This window comes from Python bivittatus, unplaced genomic scaffold, assembly GCF_059951505.1.
Source record: "Python bivittatus isolate LINGU-HERP-01145 unplaced genomic scaffold, Pbiv_v1 ctg000700_np1212, whole genome shotgun sequence".
In the NCBI taxonomy this organism is placed as follows: domain Eukaryota; kingdom Metazoa; phylum Chordata; class Lepidosauria; order Squamata; family Pythonidae; genus Python; species Python bivittatus.
In genome coordinates this window covers 102,976,550-102,993,185 of record NW_028277098.1, presented here as the reverse complement: position 1 = coordinate 102,993,185, position 16,636 = coordinate 102,976,550, and the positions used below count along the sequence as shown (strand labels likewise).

The 16,636-nt window shown below is 56.6% G+C and overlaps 1 protein-coding gene across 6 annotated transcripts in view; it reads left to right on the top strand.

Moving 5' to 3' along the window:
• The window catches only part of NOL4L (nucleolar protein 4 like), a 115,746-nt gene that overhangs the window by 78,410 nt on the left and 20,700 nt on the right, over positions 1-16,636 (top strand). For 3 of the 6 annotated variants that reach the window (XM_088153705.1, XM_088153706.1, XM_088153707.1), the window contains one exon: positions 9,470-9,611. In XM_088153705.1, coding sequence (XP_088009831.1) covers positions 9,470-9,611 — 142 coding nt within the window. Of the gene's footprint in view, positions 1-6,603; positions 6,778-6,798; positions 7,853-9,469; positions 9,612-16,636 lie in introns of those variants that run through there. The other 3 variants (XM_025175367.2, XM_007441727.4, XM_025175366.2) reach the window with 3 other exon arrangements.

Sequence of the window (16,636 nt, the reverse complement as noted above, 5' to 3'; positions counted from 1 at the left end):
AATGCCGTGGCTCCCGTCCAACCCGATGGACCTCTTGCCCCAATGTCAGTGAAATTCACCATCTTACTGTCAATGAAAGCGTGCAAGAGAACCCAAGAATGGGTTACGTATTTAAGAACAAAAGCCTTTTTTCTGAGTAGCTCCCTCCCCTCTTCTCCCCCAGATGTTTGGAAAATTTTGGAACAGCATTCAAAGAGAGGGAGCTAAACTCCCACTGGGTGTCCCTACGCCCCTGGCTTTGGATCTTGCGATGTTTTGGAGATGAAGCTCAACTTCTTTGGTTCTCCTGATCTGCCCGGTGGGAGGAACCTTTGAACCCTCTTCAACACAGAACTTTTGGTGTCCTAGCGCCCCTGTCTGGTGTCCCCCCCCCCCATTTTTATCCTTTCAGAGGACCATTGTCTTAAAAGCAAATTATCCACCACGGGGTTGTTTGAATGAAAAGGAAGCCGCACGCCTCGTTCAGAAGGCTGGAGGGCGGGCGATGAGGGAGTGGGCTTTGGGGAAAGGAGGGGACTCTGAGGAAGGCGATCCCAGGTGTGAAGGAACCCAGTTACTAAGAACAGTTCTTATTTTTTGCTCTTTGATCTGTCTTAGGAAGTGAGATTATGTCACTGCAGGCGGTTTTGGGGTGTGGGGAATGTGGGGATCTGAGTTCCAGAACAAGGAAGAAGAATGGTTTTGGTTGTTAGGCTAAACAAGGGGTCACAAAGCCAAAGTTAGGATTGGTTTTTTTGCTCTGAGATCTATTAGACCAGTGTTTCTCAACCTTGGCCACTTTAAGATGTGTGGACTCCAACTCCCAGGATTCCCCAGCCAGCAAAGCTGGCTGGGGAATCCTGGGAGTTGGAGTCCACACATCTTAAAGTGGCCAAGGTTGAGAAACACTGTGCTAGACATACTTTCTCACCCTGACTGGCAGTGGCCAGAGAATGCTGAAAGCGTCTAAAATGTTTTGCAAATGTTTATAAAATTCTTTTCCCTACTGGGGTGTTGTTGTTGAAAAAAAGAAGGCCTGTTGCCTTATCAGACGCCTGTCCTTCCTCCAGATGGGACGAGGTAGAAAGAACCGGCTGGCCGGGAGCCCCAGAGCTGGGGCACAGGGTGTGCGTGTGTGCGTGGGTCGAGGAGGAGATCTGCCAATGCCAGCCTGTGGGTGTTGCCCCGCTGGGCTTTGATAGCTCTTTCAGAAACGGAGCTGTGTCAATATGCCAGGAGTCCTCTGGATGGAGGCTGGGGTGGGACAACACAGGGCGAGAGGCTCTCTTGGCAAGGCGTGGAAGGGGAGGCTGGCCCAGGGCTCGGGGCTCCTGGGCCACCGGGCATGACGTGGCCGCTGCGGAGGCCAGCCCGGAAAGGGGCTGCGGGAATGGATCCGGGCCCTGTTTTCCTTTGTCCTTTGTTGACAGGAAAGAAGAATTTAGCAGAAAGAAATCTCCCCAGAAGCCTTTGGCTAAAGGAAACGGCTGGGGGCAGAGGAGACCGAAAGGAGCCGATGCGTGGGGCGGGTGCAAGAGGCAGGTCGCCTCCCGTGCCCTGTGCCTGTGTCCCAACGCTGGAGACCTTGGCCGGCTCTTGATTTCAGGGGGCACAGCTGTGAATGGACGAGCTGCGCCCAGAGAATCGATGGGGTGGCTTTGGGGGAGAACTGACCGAGGGGGAAATATTTAGAGCAGAAAGCAAGTGCTGGGGCCGTCTCAAGCGTCTCAGTGCGGCGCTTTGCAGGTATTAAAGAGGACGGGTGGTTGCAGACGGTTGGGTCACTTATCTGCGGAGGATAAGAGATGGGGCAAAGGTTCCCCACAGGTTTACGAGCTGCCGCTCGCGGGTTGCCTGGGACAAGCGAGAGGAGTTCCCTGTACAAGGAAGAAGTTCATCTGCTGCAGGTGTCTGACACCAGCCTGTTTGGCCACGGGGCTCACCCATCAAAGCATGGCACGCTTGGTAAACTCTGCCAACCTACCTCTAAGTATTTCTTTAAATTACAGGGTGGGATTGAACCAGGCAAAAGCTCAGGAAGGCCTTCCTGTGGCGGGAGGCGAGAGGCGTTGTGCTGGAATGTGCGGCTGGGGGACTGTGGAATATCAAGTCGGGGGCCGGAGGGAGGGTGTCATTCTGGGACAGGGCCGTTCCTTCTAGGCCCATAGTCCTCCGCCTTATTTCCAGGCTTCCGTTTCTTTTCCTTGAGCCCAGAGGAAACCGCGTGCATTTTCACCCCTCCCTTGGCTCCTTTGGGAAGAAGAGCCCGGTGTAAACATATTTCTGCCTGGTGCGCAGGAGACGCCAGAGCCGGGGTTGGAGAGGGCAGGGTGGGGCCGAGCGAGGCCTGGGGTTTTCAGCCCCATCTGTTTTGGGTCGCTCTGTTTTGCTTGGACGGTGGGCTTGTCCCTGTGATTTCAGCGCTAACCATTTTGTAAGAACGATGACAGCTGAGCGACAAATCTTGGGAGGAGGGGGCGGGCATGGCTTCCCTGGCATTTCTGCCAAGCACAGGCAAAGTCATGAGCGTGTTGCTGTTTGCTGGGCCATCACAAGCGCCCCTGTATATGCTGTTGACACAGCTGGGCCCCGGTCACCTATGGCATAAAGAGGGCATGGCTAGGAAGTGTGGCTGGCACGAGAAGAGCTTCCTGGTGGGGGTTTTTACTGGTTAGGACAAGGCATCCTGGCGAGGCAGCTGGCGAAGGCAGAGCTTAGCTGGTACTGACAGGCGGCCTCCGAAAGCAACAAAGACGCTCACAGAGAGCCACGGGCTCGGAGCTGGTCGCTCAGCTGGGCAGCTTGCCCCGCGCTACGCTTTCCGCCGGCTCACGGTGGTTTGGCTGACGCCACCTGGAAGGCAGAGGTGTCTGGCATCTCAGGGCGCTTTCCCGTCCCAGGTTTTCTTCCCCTTCCCTGAGCTCGTTCGATTTTTTGCTGCACTGAAAACCCAGAACGAATAAATTACGTAATGGTGCCCCACATACACACGGCAGAAAAATAAACAAGAGACAGATAACTTTGAAAGAGGATTAGCCAGATCCAGGAACAAGGAGAAGACCATCAGGCCCCCAGCTAGGATAGCCCAAAGGAGCTCTGCTGATCTTACATTACTTATTTTTTGGGTTCTCGCAACAGTCTAAGACATAAAGGGACTTAAAGTGAATTCGTCGACTTTTCCACCAAGCTTGCTGGTTAACCCTAACCCGGCTTCTTTACACTTTGCGCAAATGGTGCCAGTAAACATCTTAACTGGCCTAGTTAAGCGTGTTGCATGAACAAGGTATTATGCCTCTGAGTACCAGTCATGTTGGGGTGCCGTCAGCCCCCTGTCCTCTTGAGGGGTTCGAAGGCACCCAGATGGCCACGGTGGGAAGCGGGGTCTTGGGATGAGGGAGGCCGTGCGGCTCTTTCATGCCTCGCGAGTCAGGCTACTCTTTCATCTTCTCCAGGTTCCTCCTCTGACTCTCCAAGGTCATCGGCGGGCTGTTCCCCACCATTTACCATCCAGAACTTGCTGCATGTCTGCGGGCTCCTCTGATTCCCTCCCCCAAAGTTGAACTCCAGCACTAGATCCTAACTGCTGATGGTTCCAAATTGGGAGGGGTTGCACGTTCCTTGGAAGACTGTTTTCACCAGGAGGAAACATGGGCAGAACTAAGATAAGGGGTAATGTGACCAATTCTGGGCCCAGGAGAGCGCCGCAAACATTGTGATTGCTTAAGTGTCTTATGCCACGAAAAGGGGAGAAGCGTTCCTCCCAGTGCTGTGATTGATAGAGGTGGAAGGTTGGCAGCTGGCTTCAGAGACGACCCGTGGACTCGTTCACCCAAAATAGGTTGGCTTGATTGGGCCTTTGGTTTCGTCCTGAATATTTTAGGCAGGAATGGTTTGTGATGATAGGATGGAGGGGAACCAGGAGGAACTTAGCTTGTCATCTTGGAAGCAAGCATGGACCATAACTCTTCCGTAGTTTTAAGTCTGCCACCCTGCTATAACGCTGTGGTTGCTCAGCTGGAGGTCAAAAACTTGAGCAAAAGCTGGTGAAACATTAGGCGTCGTTGCACGTGACTTTTGGGTTTCCTCTCAGGACCGAATATCATGCTGCTGTATGAGCCAGCATGGCCGAGCACCCTCACAGGCAAAGATGCGAACGCCACGTGCGGAAGGAGCCGTGAGAACAGGCCCGACAACGGCATTCAGTCAGCCCAAGTGCCCCGAGAGCCAGAATTGGCTGTTCTCACCTGCAGAGGACACGAGAGCTTTCCAGCTGCAGGACTGTGGTGGAGGCCCATTAAGAGCCGGGTAGACGAGCGTCGGTGCAGGAGGGAAGTCCCTGCGGCCGGGCGCGGTGGCTGTGACTCCCGAGTGGCCGAGGCAGCCAGGTTCTGAGTGTACGTAGTCAGCAGACCAGGAGTCATGGCACTGCCCCGGGGCTGCAGCAATCACTTCTCCCTCACCGCAATTGGATACCGCTTTCCTCATCAGGGAAGACGCGGGTCGGCTTTGGAGTCGGTGCATTTCTCCTGGCCCACATGTGGTGCAGCTTGAACCCAAGTTCATCCCATTCAGACCCTGCCATCCGAGCGGGCTGCCCTTTTGACTTGTTTATTGGACCGTGGAAAAGCATCTGGACCAGTGCTTCTCAACCTTGGCCGCTTGAAGATGGGTGGACTTCAACTCCCAGAATTCCCCAGCCAGCTGGCTGGGGAATTCTGGGAGTTGAAGTCCACCCATCTTCAAGCGGCCAAGGTTGAGAAGCACTGATCGAGTGTGATCTTCTCTATATTGATGGGAGAGAGAGAAACAGCAAATCTTGGGAAACAGGAAAAACTGGTTCAAATTTCACCTTGGACGTGATCTTGCTAGTAGCCTCAGTGCCCCCCGCTGGGAATTGGAGGCCAGTTCCCGATCCACTTTGCAGTGCTGCTGTAAGAATTAAATCAAGACAATGACTACGTTCGCGCAGCATGTTTAACCAGGTTAGTTGCAAGCCGAGCGGCTGTATTTGCACAACGTGCCGTAGTTTGCTCGTTGGAAACCCGGGTGGCAGCGATGGTGGTCGGTTTGGCATCGCGTGTCGCACAAACCCAGCCTGTTTGGTTAGCTTATGATTCAACATATTACACAAACAGAAAAAGTGGATTAAGTCAGGCTCAGGCTGGGCACGCTGTACGGTGCACTGTGTCCCCAAAGAGCTCCAAATACAGTGAGCAAAGATAATATAACCTTGATCGTTACGTGCTACTTACCTCAATAGGAGCCCAGATTACAGAGCAGGGGCAGAGTTAATTCCAGAAACGGTAGGCCGAGGGACCCCTCCGCTTTTTATGGAAATTTTACCAAGGAGGCTTTCCACGAAAACATCTCCGTATTTCATAGATCAGCAGAAGCCAGCCTCTCAACAGGAACTGGCCAGGAGAAGAAGACTATCCATTTATAATGCTGGGCTGCAGCCAACAAGTCAGAAAATTACCTAGTAGCTCAGCTCGCTTTCTTAATGATCCTAACTTGAATAATAAAGGACTCGGCTGGTGTTAAAGGGAGATGCCATCGTTCAGAAGAGCTGACCTCTTGGATGAGTACCTGATGTGGCAAGGCCCCAGCTTTGGAGATGCTGGAGAAGACCTACCCCAGAAGGCAAGGACTTGCCACAGGAAAGATCCCAGATAAAACCCAATCTGGTATTTTTGGTTCTAGTAAAACGCCTCCCTCTGGGTTGCAGTGGGGTCCAGTGCCTAGTAAATAGCGTTTGCCCCACAGACACGCAAGGGGCACAGCTCTGCAAGAGGGTTTTGCGGTAGGTGAAGTTAACCCGTCTAGCCCAAGTCTCGTTCCGTAGGACGTAGGAGGTCATTGCATGTCCACAGCAGAAGCACTTCTCCCAACCGCGTGCTCTCTGCAGGACTGGCTTTGTTGTTGTTGTCGCTTTTGTTGTTGTGGTTGTCGTCTCCCTGATGACGTGCTAATTCCAGCTTTCCTCCATCTACTGCAGGGGGGACGTGCTAGTCGCTTCCCTCTCCTGCCAGGGCATCGGGCGCTTTGGGGTTGCAAGATGGCGTAACCCCGGTGCCTGACCTTGTATTCTGTCGAAAGGGGCGAAAGATACTGACCGGCTCCCTCTCCCTGCCGTGGGAGCAGAGCAGTCGGACTTGGTGCTAAACGGTAGATGAGCTGAGCCTGCTTTTCAAACAACCGGGCGAGGCGGCCAGGGCGTCTCCCCCGGTCGGTCTGCTCTCTGGCGGCCTTTGGCTTGGTCGTTCCTGGAGGGACGACAGCTGGGCAGAAGCATTGCTGCCTTTCAGCTGGATCCCCCCTCCACCCCCCAGGGGCTCTGGGACTCGGCTTAGGCCCTGGCCCCGCTACCGCCGGGCCTGGCCTGGAATCCGTCCTCTAATCGGGAGCGCCCCTCCGGCTCATTATGCCCCGCGCGCAGTCCAGTGAGCCTGGGAGGCTCGGGCGGTGCAAGAGCCATAAATTCCAGGAAATTCCCTGCAAGGCGCATCTCGGGGGGATTTGGGGTGGGGGGAAGAGGCAGGATGAAGCCGGCGCTTCCTGCCTGGGGTGAGCAGATTCGTCTGCAGCCCACAGGACAGGAAGAGGAAGAGTGAGCGCTCCAGCTTGTTTGGAAGATGTTTGCCTGCCTGCCTGCCTCCTGCCTGCCTGCCTGCCTGCCATAAATACAGGGGGAGGGAGGGAGGAAGAGCGAGCTTCCCAAAGCAAAGGCGCTCTCTGGGGAGGGCCAGCCGGGCACCGGGCTCTCATCTCACCCTTGCTGAGCTCCAGGACGGCGGGCAGGTCGGAATGGCCGGGGAGGGACGGGGAATCCGTCGCCGTGGGTCTTGCTGTGCCCGAGGAGAAGAGGCCAGGGCCCAGCAAAGGGCGGCGGTGGGCTGGGGAGGGGCCCACGCGTGCCCCGGGGCTCCGCTGGGAAAGGGGTTGCGTCGGTTCGGCGGGAGCGAGGCGGGGACGCCAAGGGAGTGTAGCAGGAGGAAAGGTTCCCGTAGCAGAGGGAGGGCTCTCGGCAAGGGCTGGAAAACCCCGCTCGGTTTGCCAGTGCCACCCTCGGGCTCCCGAAGCCCTCCCCCCGCCGGGTTGGCCGAGCTCCTCGTCCAGGAGGTTGAGAAAGGGGCTCCCTCTCGAGGATTCTCTGCTTTCGGCTAGCGAGACATCGGTGCCCCCGGCTGCTGAAAGGTACGCGGCAGCCCTGGGTGCCTGCCAGCCGGGCCCCGTCAAAAGCCTTCCCTGGACGGTGTGACGGTGGGCCAGGAGGGAGCAGGGTCCGCCGGTGCTTTCTGGAGAGGACGGGAAGAGGGGAGCCCTTTCGGGATGGGGGCAGTGGCCCAGAGAGCGCCCCGGCCCTGGGGCCCCTTCAGGGAGGGGTGCCTCTGCTTTTCTGTTCATTCAGCCTCTTCTGCTGCCGCCTTGATTTGGAAATCTCGTGGCTGACCTTTCCGGCTCTGGACGCTGTCCAAGGCCCTTGTCTCAAAGCAGGGGGGAGGGTGGCAAGCGAATGTCTTCTCGCCTGCCGGAGTGGGAGGCAGGAATGCGATCAATGCCATAGGAAGTGCTGCGGAGATGCCTGGCGAGGTTCTCCTCGACCTTTGAGAGGGCGTGTTGGTTCCCCTTCCAGCAATCAAAAATCCACAGGCGGGTAGCGCTGGGCGGAGAGGCCGCCAGCTCCTGCCACGGCTGGTGGTCACCTGCTAGTAGCGGCCCTCGGCCAGGACCGAAGCGAACGGACAGGAGGCCCAGCGGGGAACGTGGAAGGGGCACCTCTGGTTCCCTGGTGCCGTCGGTCCTCTCGGCCCCCAACTCCTGCTTTGGGCAAGGAGGACTGCTCTGGGCTGCTCCTGACCAGCCCTACCCTGAGGTCAGCGGTCTGAGGAAGCTTTCCACCATCTGGAGGGGCGGCTCCGTTCCAGGGCACCCTCTGGGAAGGTGGCACGTAAGGACGGCCTGTGCAGCATCAGCCAAACAGGCTCCTGGCTCCGTGCACCACATCCCAGCAGGGGCAATGCCAGCTGCCTTGAAGTGGGTCCTTCTTCCTGTGGCAAGAATTTTGGGGGGGCTGGGGGAGGCAGATGGGTGCCCTGAAGCACCCATGCGTCTCCCGAGTGCCGAAGGAGGCCTCCGATGCTCCCCTTTGCGCATGTCGTTCAGGAGCCTCCCGTGGCGCTTTGGGAGCAAGATCCAGCTAGGAAAAGGGAAGGCTTGTGGGGAAGCAATTAAGCGCGATGGACCCTCAGAGGGACCGATTTATTGCTGCACGAGCCGTTGTGGACTAGCGACAGCTTGATCGGGTTTCTGAAGAGGAAGAACGGGAGCTGAGATCGAATTCCCGCCCTTGGCCTGGGGGCTGCCTCCGGCGAGCTGCCCTCTCCCAGGAATACCGTCCTTGCAACAGGGAAACAGCATTAAATCTTAGTGTAGCTGTCAGTAAGAATAATTCAGCAGATGGGATTCCCTTTGCGTTTTAACGGGAGCCTTTGGGTGCCTGTTTGAAATTTGGCTTTAGCCACTCTCCTCCCGGTGCGCCACGGTCAGCGTTGCGACGGCGTTTCCGAGCCAGATGCTCCGGGTGTTGAGCAGAGGGCTGCTTGGCCGGCCGACGTTTTGAAACGGCTCTGGCTGAACAGGCGGCCTCGGTTGGCGGGGCGCCTCGTTCCTTTGGCGGGGTTCCCCCCCCCCCCGACAGCCGGGTGAAGTTTGGGGAGGGCGGATGAGCCCACCTGGGATTCTCCCCTCCCGGGGCATCGCTAGCAAACTCGGCGGCCCTGCCCTTGAGAGACCGGGCTGGTGCAAGGTGCAGAAACGGCTCGGCCGCAAAAGCTCTTAAGATGCGCCTTTGGATGGGAGGGAATTTGGTGCTGAATGCGTTGGCTGAGACAGCGGCGTTCCCTTGCTTTTCTGTTATTTCCCGGTCAGGCGCCAGGCTCGCCCGCTCACGCCCGCTCTCTCTCGTATTTCTTAATCTGACTATCGATATTTGGCCCAGACGGGCCGTTCCTTGCGGGTGTCCCTTTAAGGCTTCTGAGCAGAGGCCCCCCCCTGCTCTCGGCGAAGGCTCTCAGGTGACCCGTGTGGCCGCGTGCTCCTCCCCTCCCCGGGACCCTTCGGGGGATGAACGTGATAAGGCCCGGCTTGTGTTGGGGGCCGCGCCAGGGCCGAAGATGGCTCGGCTGGGGTGGTCTTTCCCCGCCGTTCCCGTCTGTTCTTCTGGCCCATTAGCCCCGCCAGCAGGGCGCCAAGGAGAGCGGCCAGGGTGCCCGGATGGAGAAGCAGCGGGCAGCAGCCTTCCTTCTTCCCTAATTACGTTCCTCCCCTTTGTGTCTTCGAGCAGGAAGCCTCGTCAGGAAGCAGAGCCCTCCCTGCTCCCCTGCGAAGCCTGGAGCCGAGACTTGGAAGAGGGGAAGGGCGGGGGGGGAGCTGGGGAAGAGCGGGGGTCTCCCCCATCCCTGCTTCGCTTAACCCTTTCTTCCCCTCCCAGGATGAGACCTCGGTGAGCAGCGAGGAGTTTGACATGAGTGACTCCACATGGACGTCAGCTGATCAGCAGCTCCACACCAGCCTGAGCCCCAGCCAGGAGGAGGCGATGCGCAGCCCGCAGAACATCCACAGCCAGGAGGACGGTGAGTGACGAGCTCCGGGCGTGAGCGCCTTGAACCCGGGACAGGTGGCCCCGAAGTGGGGCTGGCGATGGCGGAGGCCGCCTCTTGAGCGACGCTGCCGCAGCAGATCAGAAGTGATCCTGCAGTAACAACCACTCTGTTAGCTTTTAAACCTCGATTTCTTCACGCAAAGAGGAGAACCGGCACTTACAGTGCAGTGAGGGAGAGGCAGACACCCCCCCGCCCGGTATCTGCTGATCTTTCTTCTGGTTAAAAACGGACTATGTGTACAGTGACCATGTTTTCTTGAAAAAAATAAAGGACAAACCTGAAAAGGGGCCAAATCCGAAAGAGGCTCATAAAGCTAAATTTTTTTTAATGGTTTATAACTTTGCTTTACAAAGGAAAATTCAAGAGCAAACCCAAGAGAAACTACAAAAACGCATATTCTAATAAAGGACCGCTTTCTGAAACGAAGGATGGTCCTTTATAATACAAGGACACGTGGTCACTGTAAAGTATACGTGCCGCTGAAGCTGGACGGGGTCACTTCAGGCTGCAAGCAGAGGGTGGGAAACTCCTCTGCGAGCAGAAAGCTAGCAGACAAGGAAAGAGGGTCTAGTTCAGCACGTTCCTTGGTATACTGGAGCTTCGCTGGCAGAGAATTTTCAGAAGCAGTTCCAAGGGGGCAATGCAATGTTACTAAAAGAAAGTGTGGTTTGCTTGTTTATGACTTCGTGTAACGGGTGAATCCAGAGATTGTGGCTGTCGTGTTCGTTTCTGGTGGTAAAAAACAGGAGGAGTCTGGCAATACCTTTCCTCCAGTTTTATTGAAAGGTAAAACTGTTGTCCGTTGGAAAGGGGCTGCCAGACTCAGTGAACTATGGGTTAGCTTAAGCATGATTTCCCCCACTGCAGCCTGAGGGGGTTCAATCCGCACCCCCAGGGTGCCATTTCCTTCTTCCGTTGGGTATAAAGGCCGGAGCCCGCTGGCCAAAGTTTCATTGGGTAACAGTACCAAATCTGAATCCAGATTTGATTAACTGGGTTGGGGACCACAGATGGATTATTTGCACGTGAACATATTTGCGTCCAGGGTCGACCTCTGCCTAATTGTCCAAGCTACAGGCTTCTTTCTCCTCGGTGCGGCCAGTTTTCTGAACAAATTCGGCTGCCCTTAAGGAGGTCAGATAATGCCTTCTCCTTCCCCAGAGGTGTGGGAACCTCCCAGGGCTTACCCAAATTCCGGGACTTATGGAGGACTCTGGTGGGGGTGGTCTGGCCCACACAAATATGGGTCATCCCTACTGTCAGAGGTCGAAGGCCGTTGGCTTGGGGGCCACCGACCACCGGTGATCCACCTCTGTTTCAAGGGTGAAACGTAGCAATACAACAGGCAAAAATGGGAGGGGAGCCCATGTGCAGCGTGCTAACATCACAATATATCTTTTGATATACGGTGGTCTATCTGAGCTCTTTTTTAAGGAAAAGGCAAGCACAGGGGGAGGGGCCCTGCTTTGTGAGAAGGGGTGAAAATGGCGTCCTGCAGATGCCATTGGCTGGTGGTGGCTCCCGGAGGGCCGGTCAGGGCTGCGGGTTTAGGGGGAGAGCGGGCAGAAGGCAGGGGCCAAGCCTTCGCACCCCCTTCCTGCCACCTTCCATCTCAGTGCAGACCAGGAGACCCCCACCCCCAGCTTTCCTAGGAAGAGGCAAAACCTCAGAACAAGATTTGGGTCGAATAATCGGGTGGCAAACGTTGCCTCCTCCCAATCTGTAGCTAATTGTTAAAAGCAAAGGAGGAGGCTGAGCCCGCCTGTCCCCTGCCGGCCGCCACAGCGTCCCCTCTTAGTTGCTGGTTCGGTTCCAGCGGCTGTCGCTGCTCGGTGTTCATGGGGACCTGAACGCAGTGGGTGGATTTCACAGCCACAGGCTCAGATTGTCCTTGGGACGCACGAGGCGAAGGCCCAGCTCTCTGGAGGAGTTCTGGGGCTGGGAAAGGGGGGAGGAAAGCGAGGAAGAGGAGGGCCAGCAGCCAGGGGGATGGGGCGACGGGGGCGCCGTTGGGAGAGCTGAAGGGCCAGGCTGGGGACAGAACATCCTGGAGGAAATCTGTGTGGTCGCTAAGGGTTGACAACGACTTGATGGCGAGTAATCAATCAGCAATTGTATACCGTTACATTTCCCCCAAATTGGTGGGTGTTAGGGCCTCCTAAGCCCCACTGCTGAGTTGGAATTGATCGGCAACTCCTGTAGGCAAACTGGCGTCTTTCAGGACCAAGAGCCTGGACACACCAGCAAAGCCCTCCGCTGCTTCCTGGTCGTGTGGTCAGCTTCAGCCCGTCTTTGTGCAAGGGGGCACGGGAGGAAGCCCCCCCCATAGCTGCAACCAGGCCGTCTCCATTTTCTCTGCAAGCGCCTGAGGGAGGCGGCCAAGTCCAGCCCGGCTGTGCTGGAGCAGAAGCCCCCCACCCACACACCCCCCAGGCCATGCAGGCAGGGCTAACAGGCAGGCTGTGGGGCCCGTCGCCCCCGCCCAGGGCTGGACAGGGAAGGGCAGGAGCCGCGCGGGACTTTTGCACCGAGAGTGGCACTGGGAGGGGGCGCAGGTAGCCAGCAGGGACAGAGGAGGGGTTGCGTGAGCTCTGCAAAACTGGAGAGCTTCTGAGAGTCGAGGGGGCAGTCGCCGAGTCGGGTCAGGGTTCATCTCCATGGCGTTAGGGCTGAGACGATGCTGCTTTTGGTTACTTTGGGGGGTGGGGGGCTCGAATCCTTCATTGTCCGCAGAGAGGCAGCTGGAGGACCCAGAGGAAAGGCTTGGTCCTGGGGAGCTGCTCCGAGTTGGGCGGGCGGGCGGGCGGACAGGCAAGAACAACCTCTCTGTGCTGCAAGCAAAAAAGGACGATTGTTTTGCAAACCACACACACACACACACAGACGTGCGGCCCTGAGGAGGAAGGCTCTGGGTGCTTCCTGCTTCTTCCCAGAGGACCCCGCCCTGGACGAATTTCCTGTTGGCCTGGGGTGCAGGGACATCTGTTAGGGGCCAGTGCATAAACTGAAGAAAATCTGGAATTAACCAGGACGGTGTTTCTCCAACCTGGCCACTTTAAGAGGTGTGGACTTGAACTCCCAGAATTCCCCAGCCAGCATGGCTGGCTGGGGAATTCTGGGAGTTCAAGTCACACCTCTTAAAGTGGCTGAGATGGAGAGACATCATTCTAACCCTTCCAGATAGGTGGGTTCACACAACCCCCTGGGCTAGAATGAGATTGGATTGCTGGTGTTTGGCACGTTAGATAAACCCAGGTGTTTAAATCCTTACCTAAACCTTTTAGTTAAAGACTTAAGCCTTTCCCTTGTGCCAGCCTGGTTGCGTGTGTTGTGAGTGTGCAAGCAGGGGCCGAGGCCACGCCTAGCCAGCCGGTCTTGCTGTTAGCGGAAGGGCAAGTCCGGGTTCGTTCCCAGGGAGGGGCCATCCTCCTGACCCACAAACCTGTTTGGCAGCATGAGGACAGGGCAATAAAGTGGGGATGGGCTGCAGGCTTGGGGCGGGGCTTACGGCATCGGTGTTCCCCACTCCACGTTCCCAGTCGAATTGTGGGTTTCCCCACTGCTGGGGAATAGCATCGGCCCAGGGGATCCCGGTCAAGATGCTCGGCGCAATTGCAGCATCTTTCCCCGCGCGACAGTTTGAACTGGTCAGTGCCCTTCCTGGGGGGATGGAGAATGCAGCGGCTTTGTGTAACTGGGGCATCTCTTTCCCAGTTTGTCGTGGTGGGCAGCGATATGGGGACCGGGGGCTGTGCTTAATTCTTAAAAATTACTCTGCCCTCCGACTAGGATAGGTGCCGTCACAATGTCACAGCAGAGGACGGGGCCAAAATGTTTTGCCCACTTTTTGGAACTGGGGGGTTCTGAAGGAGCAAAATGCAAAGCTCAGTCCTTGCAGAAGTTGAAGGAACTCTTGGAAACTACCCCAACGTTTGGGGGGTGGGGAGTGAATGGCTTTAAGGGGTGCCACCAGGCTCAGAGAGCTCCAAGGGGGATTCTGGGGCATGCATGAGGCTTTTTGGACAAGGTTTCTGACCCCAGTATCTCTGAATAAATGTTTGCGCATTCCTCAGTTTTTAAGTTCTTTTTAACCACAAAAAAGGTTTCAGAGGCTTCAGAGCCGTTCTAGGAAAGATGGGGAGGGCACAGTGTGCCATCAGCACTGCCCAGTTGGCATCCCTGGCAGTTGTGCCAGAAGTTAAAGGGGGCCAGTGGGTACGCAGTGCTGTCAACATAGTTGTTGTGTCATGTATTAAAGGAAAACCTCCTTCAAGTCAGGTTTGTCTCCCGGAGGCTACGTGGACGTGCCTGTTGTCCAGTTTCCTTGGCAGGGTTAATAAGAATAAGAATGTATTAAATTTATATGCCACCCACCTCCCAGCAACTCCAGGTGGTTCTAGAGAGTTGCTGTAGAGTCTTCTTCCAGAATGTTTTTTCCACTCTCTCTTACAACTTTTGGATTTCCTGTTGGCCTCCCATCCGAGCACTGAGCGGGTCTCCCCCTGCATAGCTTTTCAAGGGCAGCCAAGGTCAACGGGGCGCTGCCACCTGGTGCTGTATCCTGCAACAGGCAGGCCTTAGATGCTGAAGCAGGGCCGCGGCTGGGGGGGATCCTGCTGCAGCCTCACACGCCCACAACTTGCGCTGCTGCAACAGACTTAGAAAGCCACGGGGCAGACGGGCTCGCAGAGTGCACTTTGCCTTCCTGGGACTTTTCTCAGGGGACTCAGACGTTGCTGCCTTATAATTGCTTTTAATGTGCTTAAAATGCAATAATTTGTCCACACAATACAAACACGTCACGAGAAGGAAATAACTGGAGTCATAATGAAGCAGAATGTCAACTTCAGTTTTCAGACAATTCAGACCACTTGGTTAGTAGATTATCGTTGCTAATATGGGAAAAAATAAGCAACCGAACGCAGGTTCTGCCAGTGTTTCCCAGGATGCTCTGCAAAACGTAAAGCACCCCGTATTAAAGCAGAGCGCTGATGCCTGGCACATTCAAGTCATGGGAGGGTGCAAATGTTCTGCTGGTAACACTGAGTAGGAGGCGAACTGAGCGCGCGGACGGCTGCGTCCCGAAGTTCCTACTTTCCTCTCGTCCAGCACCCCCTTCCACATCCCACACCCTGCCCCAAGACCAGAAGGCGCTGTCTCTCACAAAGACCCCATTCATACGCACACATGCGTGCGCGCGCGCACACACGCACACACACACACTTCCCACCTGGTGCCCCTCGCAGCGCATCATCTCCGCTGGTAGGGAGATGCTCTTTCCTTTGAGTGTCCTCTAAAAGGGCTTTGGCCAAGAGGGCCGACCCGGGCCTCAGAGTCCTCTTCCGCCCTACGAGTCGGGTGGGGCAGAAGGCTCACAGCCAGCGCCCTGACATCCTCCAAGGAGAGGGGAGGGTTTCAGCATGGGAAGAGCCCGGCTGCCCGTTCAGGTCGATCTGAGCAGGAGGAGAAGGAAACCGCATCCCCTCAGGGTGGGTCCCCAGCAGCTCCTCTTCAGGGGCGTGCAGTCCAGTCGCTCCCTGCGGGAATTCTCCCGGCAGCCAGTTGGCACCCTGCAGGAGCGCCGAGCTCAAGGCCGAGGGGGGACTCGGGCTGGGCCTTCGGTGCCCCAGCAGGGCCCTGGAGAAGGGATCGCTTGCATGCAGCAGAGTAAGCAGATGCCCACGAGGGCCTCCCTGGGTCTTCTTGCCCAGAAGCATTTGGCCAGGGTTCTCTGGTTGCACGAATTCTCCGAAATGGGAAAAAGCACAAGGGAGCCAGTTAGTGGTCCAGTAACGGGCTTGGCACGGGCGAGAGAGCCAGAAGGCACGAGGGCAGGAAGCGTCGGCTGGGCGGACAGGTGGGGCTCACGTGGGGTGAGGCACGGAGTTGGATCCGGAGGCTGTATCTGACCACGCTGTCACCAGCCCCGTTCCACGGTCCAAGGCAGGCCACGGCACCCGAAACGGCCTGGAAGAAGAGCACCTTGGAAGCATCACAGATCAGGGCTTCTCAACCTCAACAACTTTTAACAGGCGTGGACTTCAACTCCCAGAATTCCCCAGCCGGGATTCTGGGAGCTGGCTGGGGAATTCTGGGGGTTGAAGCCCACACGTGCTTCATCTGCTTGGATGAGCCTCTTGGTTACTGATCTGCTTTGTTTCTTGATTTGCAAAATGTGCGTTCTTCCATTCACATACCCTCCTGGCAGCTACAAAAATAATGTAGTAAAAACAAGAACGTTTTCTTTAAACAAGCCCAAGAAAAGCTCAGGGCCCTGTTTTTCAGTGAACTCGTAGAATTACCCTCCTCACACCTATAGTCAGCATAGTATTGTACGGCGGACTTTAAGTCTGTAAGCCGGCTGGGGTCACCGGGGTGTGTGAGTGGCCGTGTAAGTTCGTTTAATTAATAAACACCCGACTCACTGTTGGGCTTTGCGCGATCTCCCAAGGCTGGTGGAGAAGGAGGCGGTGAAGGGCCACTGCCTTGGCGCTAAAGGGCCTGGTCTCTCGAGGAAAGGGGGCGCAGGGGGTGCCGAAGGGGACCGAAATGCCTCCCGTGGGTCAGCTTGCTCCGCCCCTTGGCCCTCCCTCCTGGGACCACCTGTCGGAAAGGCATGGCGCTTCTTGCCGCTGGCTAACGGTAGGGACGCCATAGCAGTTATCGGCACAGCCGATTTATGTACCGCAGCAGCGCCAACTGGGATGCCCAAGCGATTTTCCTTACCAGCAAATAAGAAACAAACAGCGTTTGGGAAGGGAAAACAGAAAGGCACCCTGGAGAGGGACCGCAGCGGCCTAGTGCCAAGGTTGGCTTGCGTGAGCAGGCTGGAAGAGGGTCCCTGCCTCTGGCCCCTGCGTGGGGCTGCCCACAGGAAGCACCTCAGCTTGACCCGGGAGGGCTCCTGGGGCAGATCTGTCTTTCTGGCTCCCCCCGCCCCACTTCGCTTATCAGGCACAGCTGAGGGTGGGCTGCAGCTCTTGCACTGCTCCAGA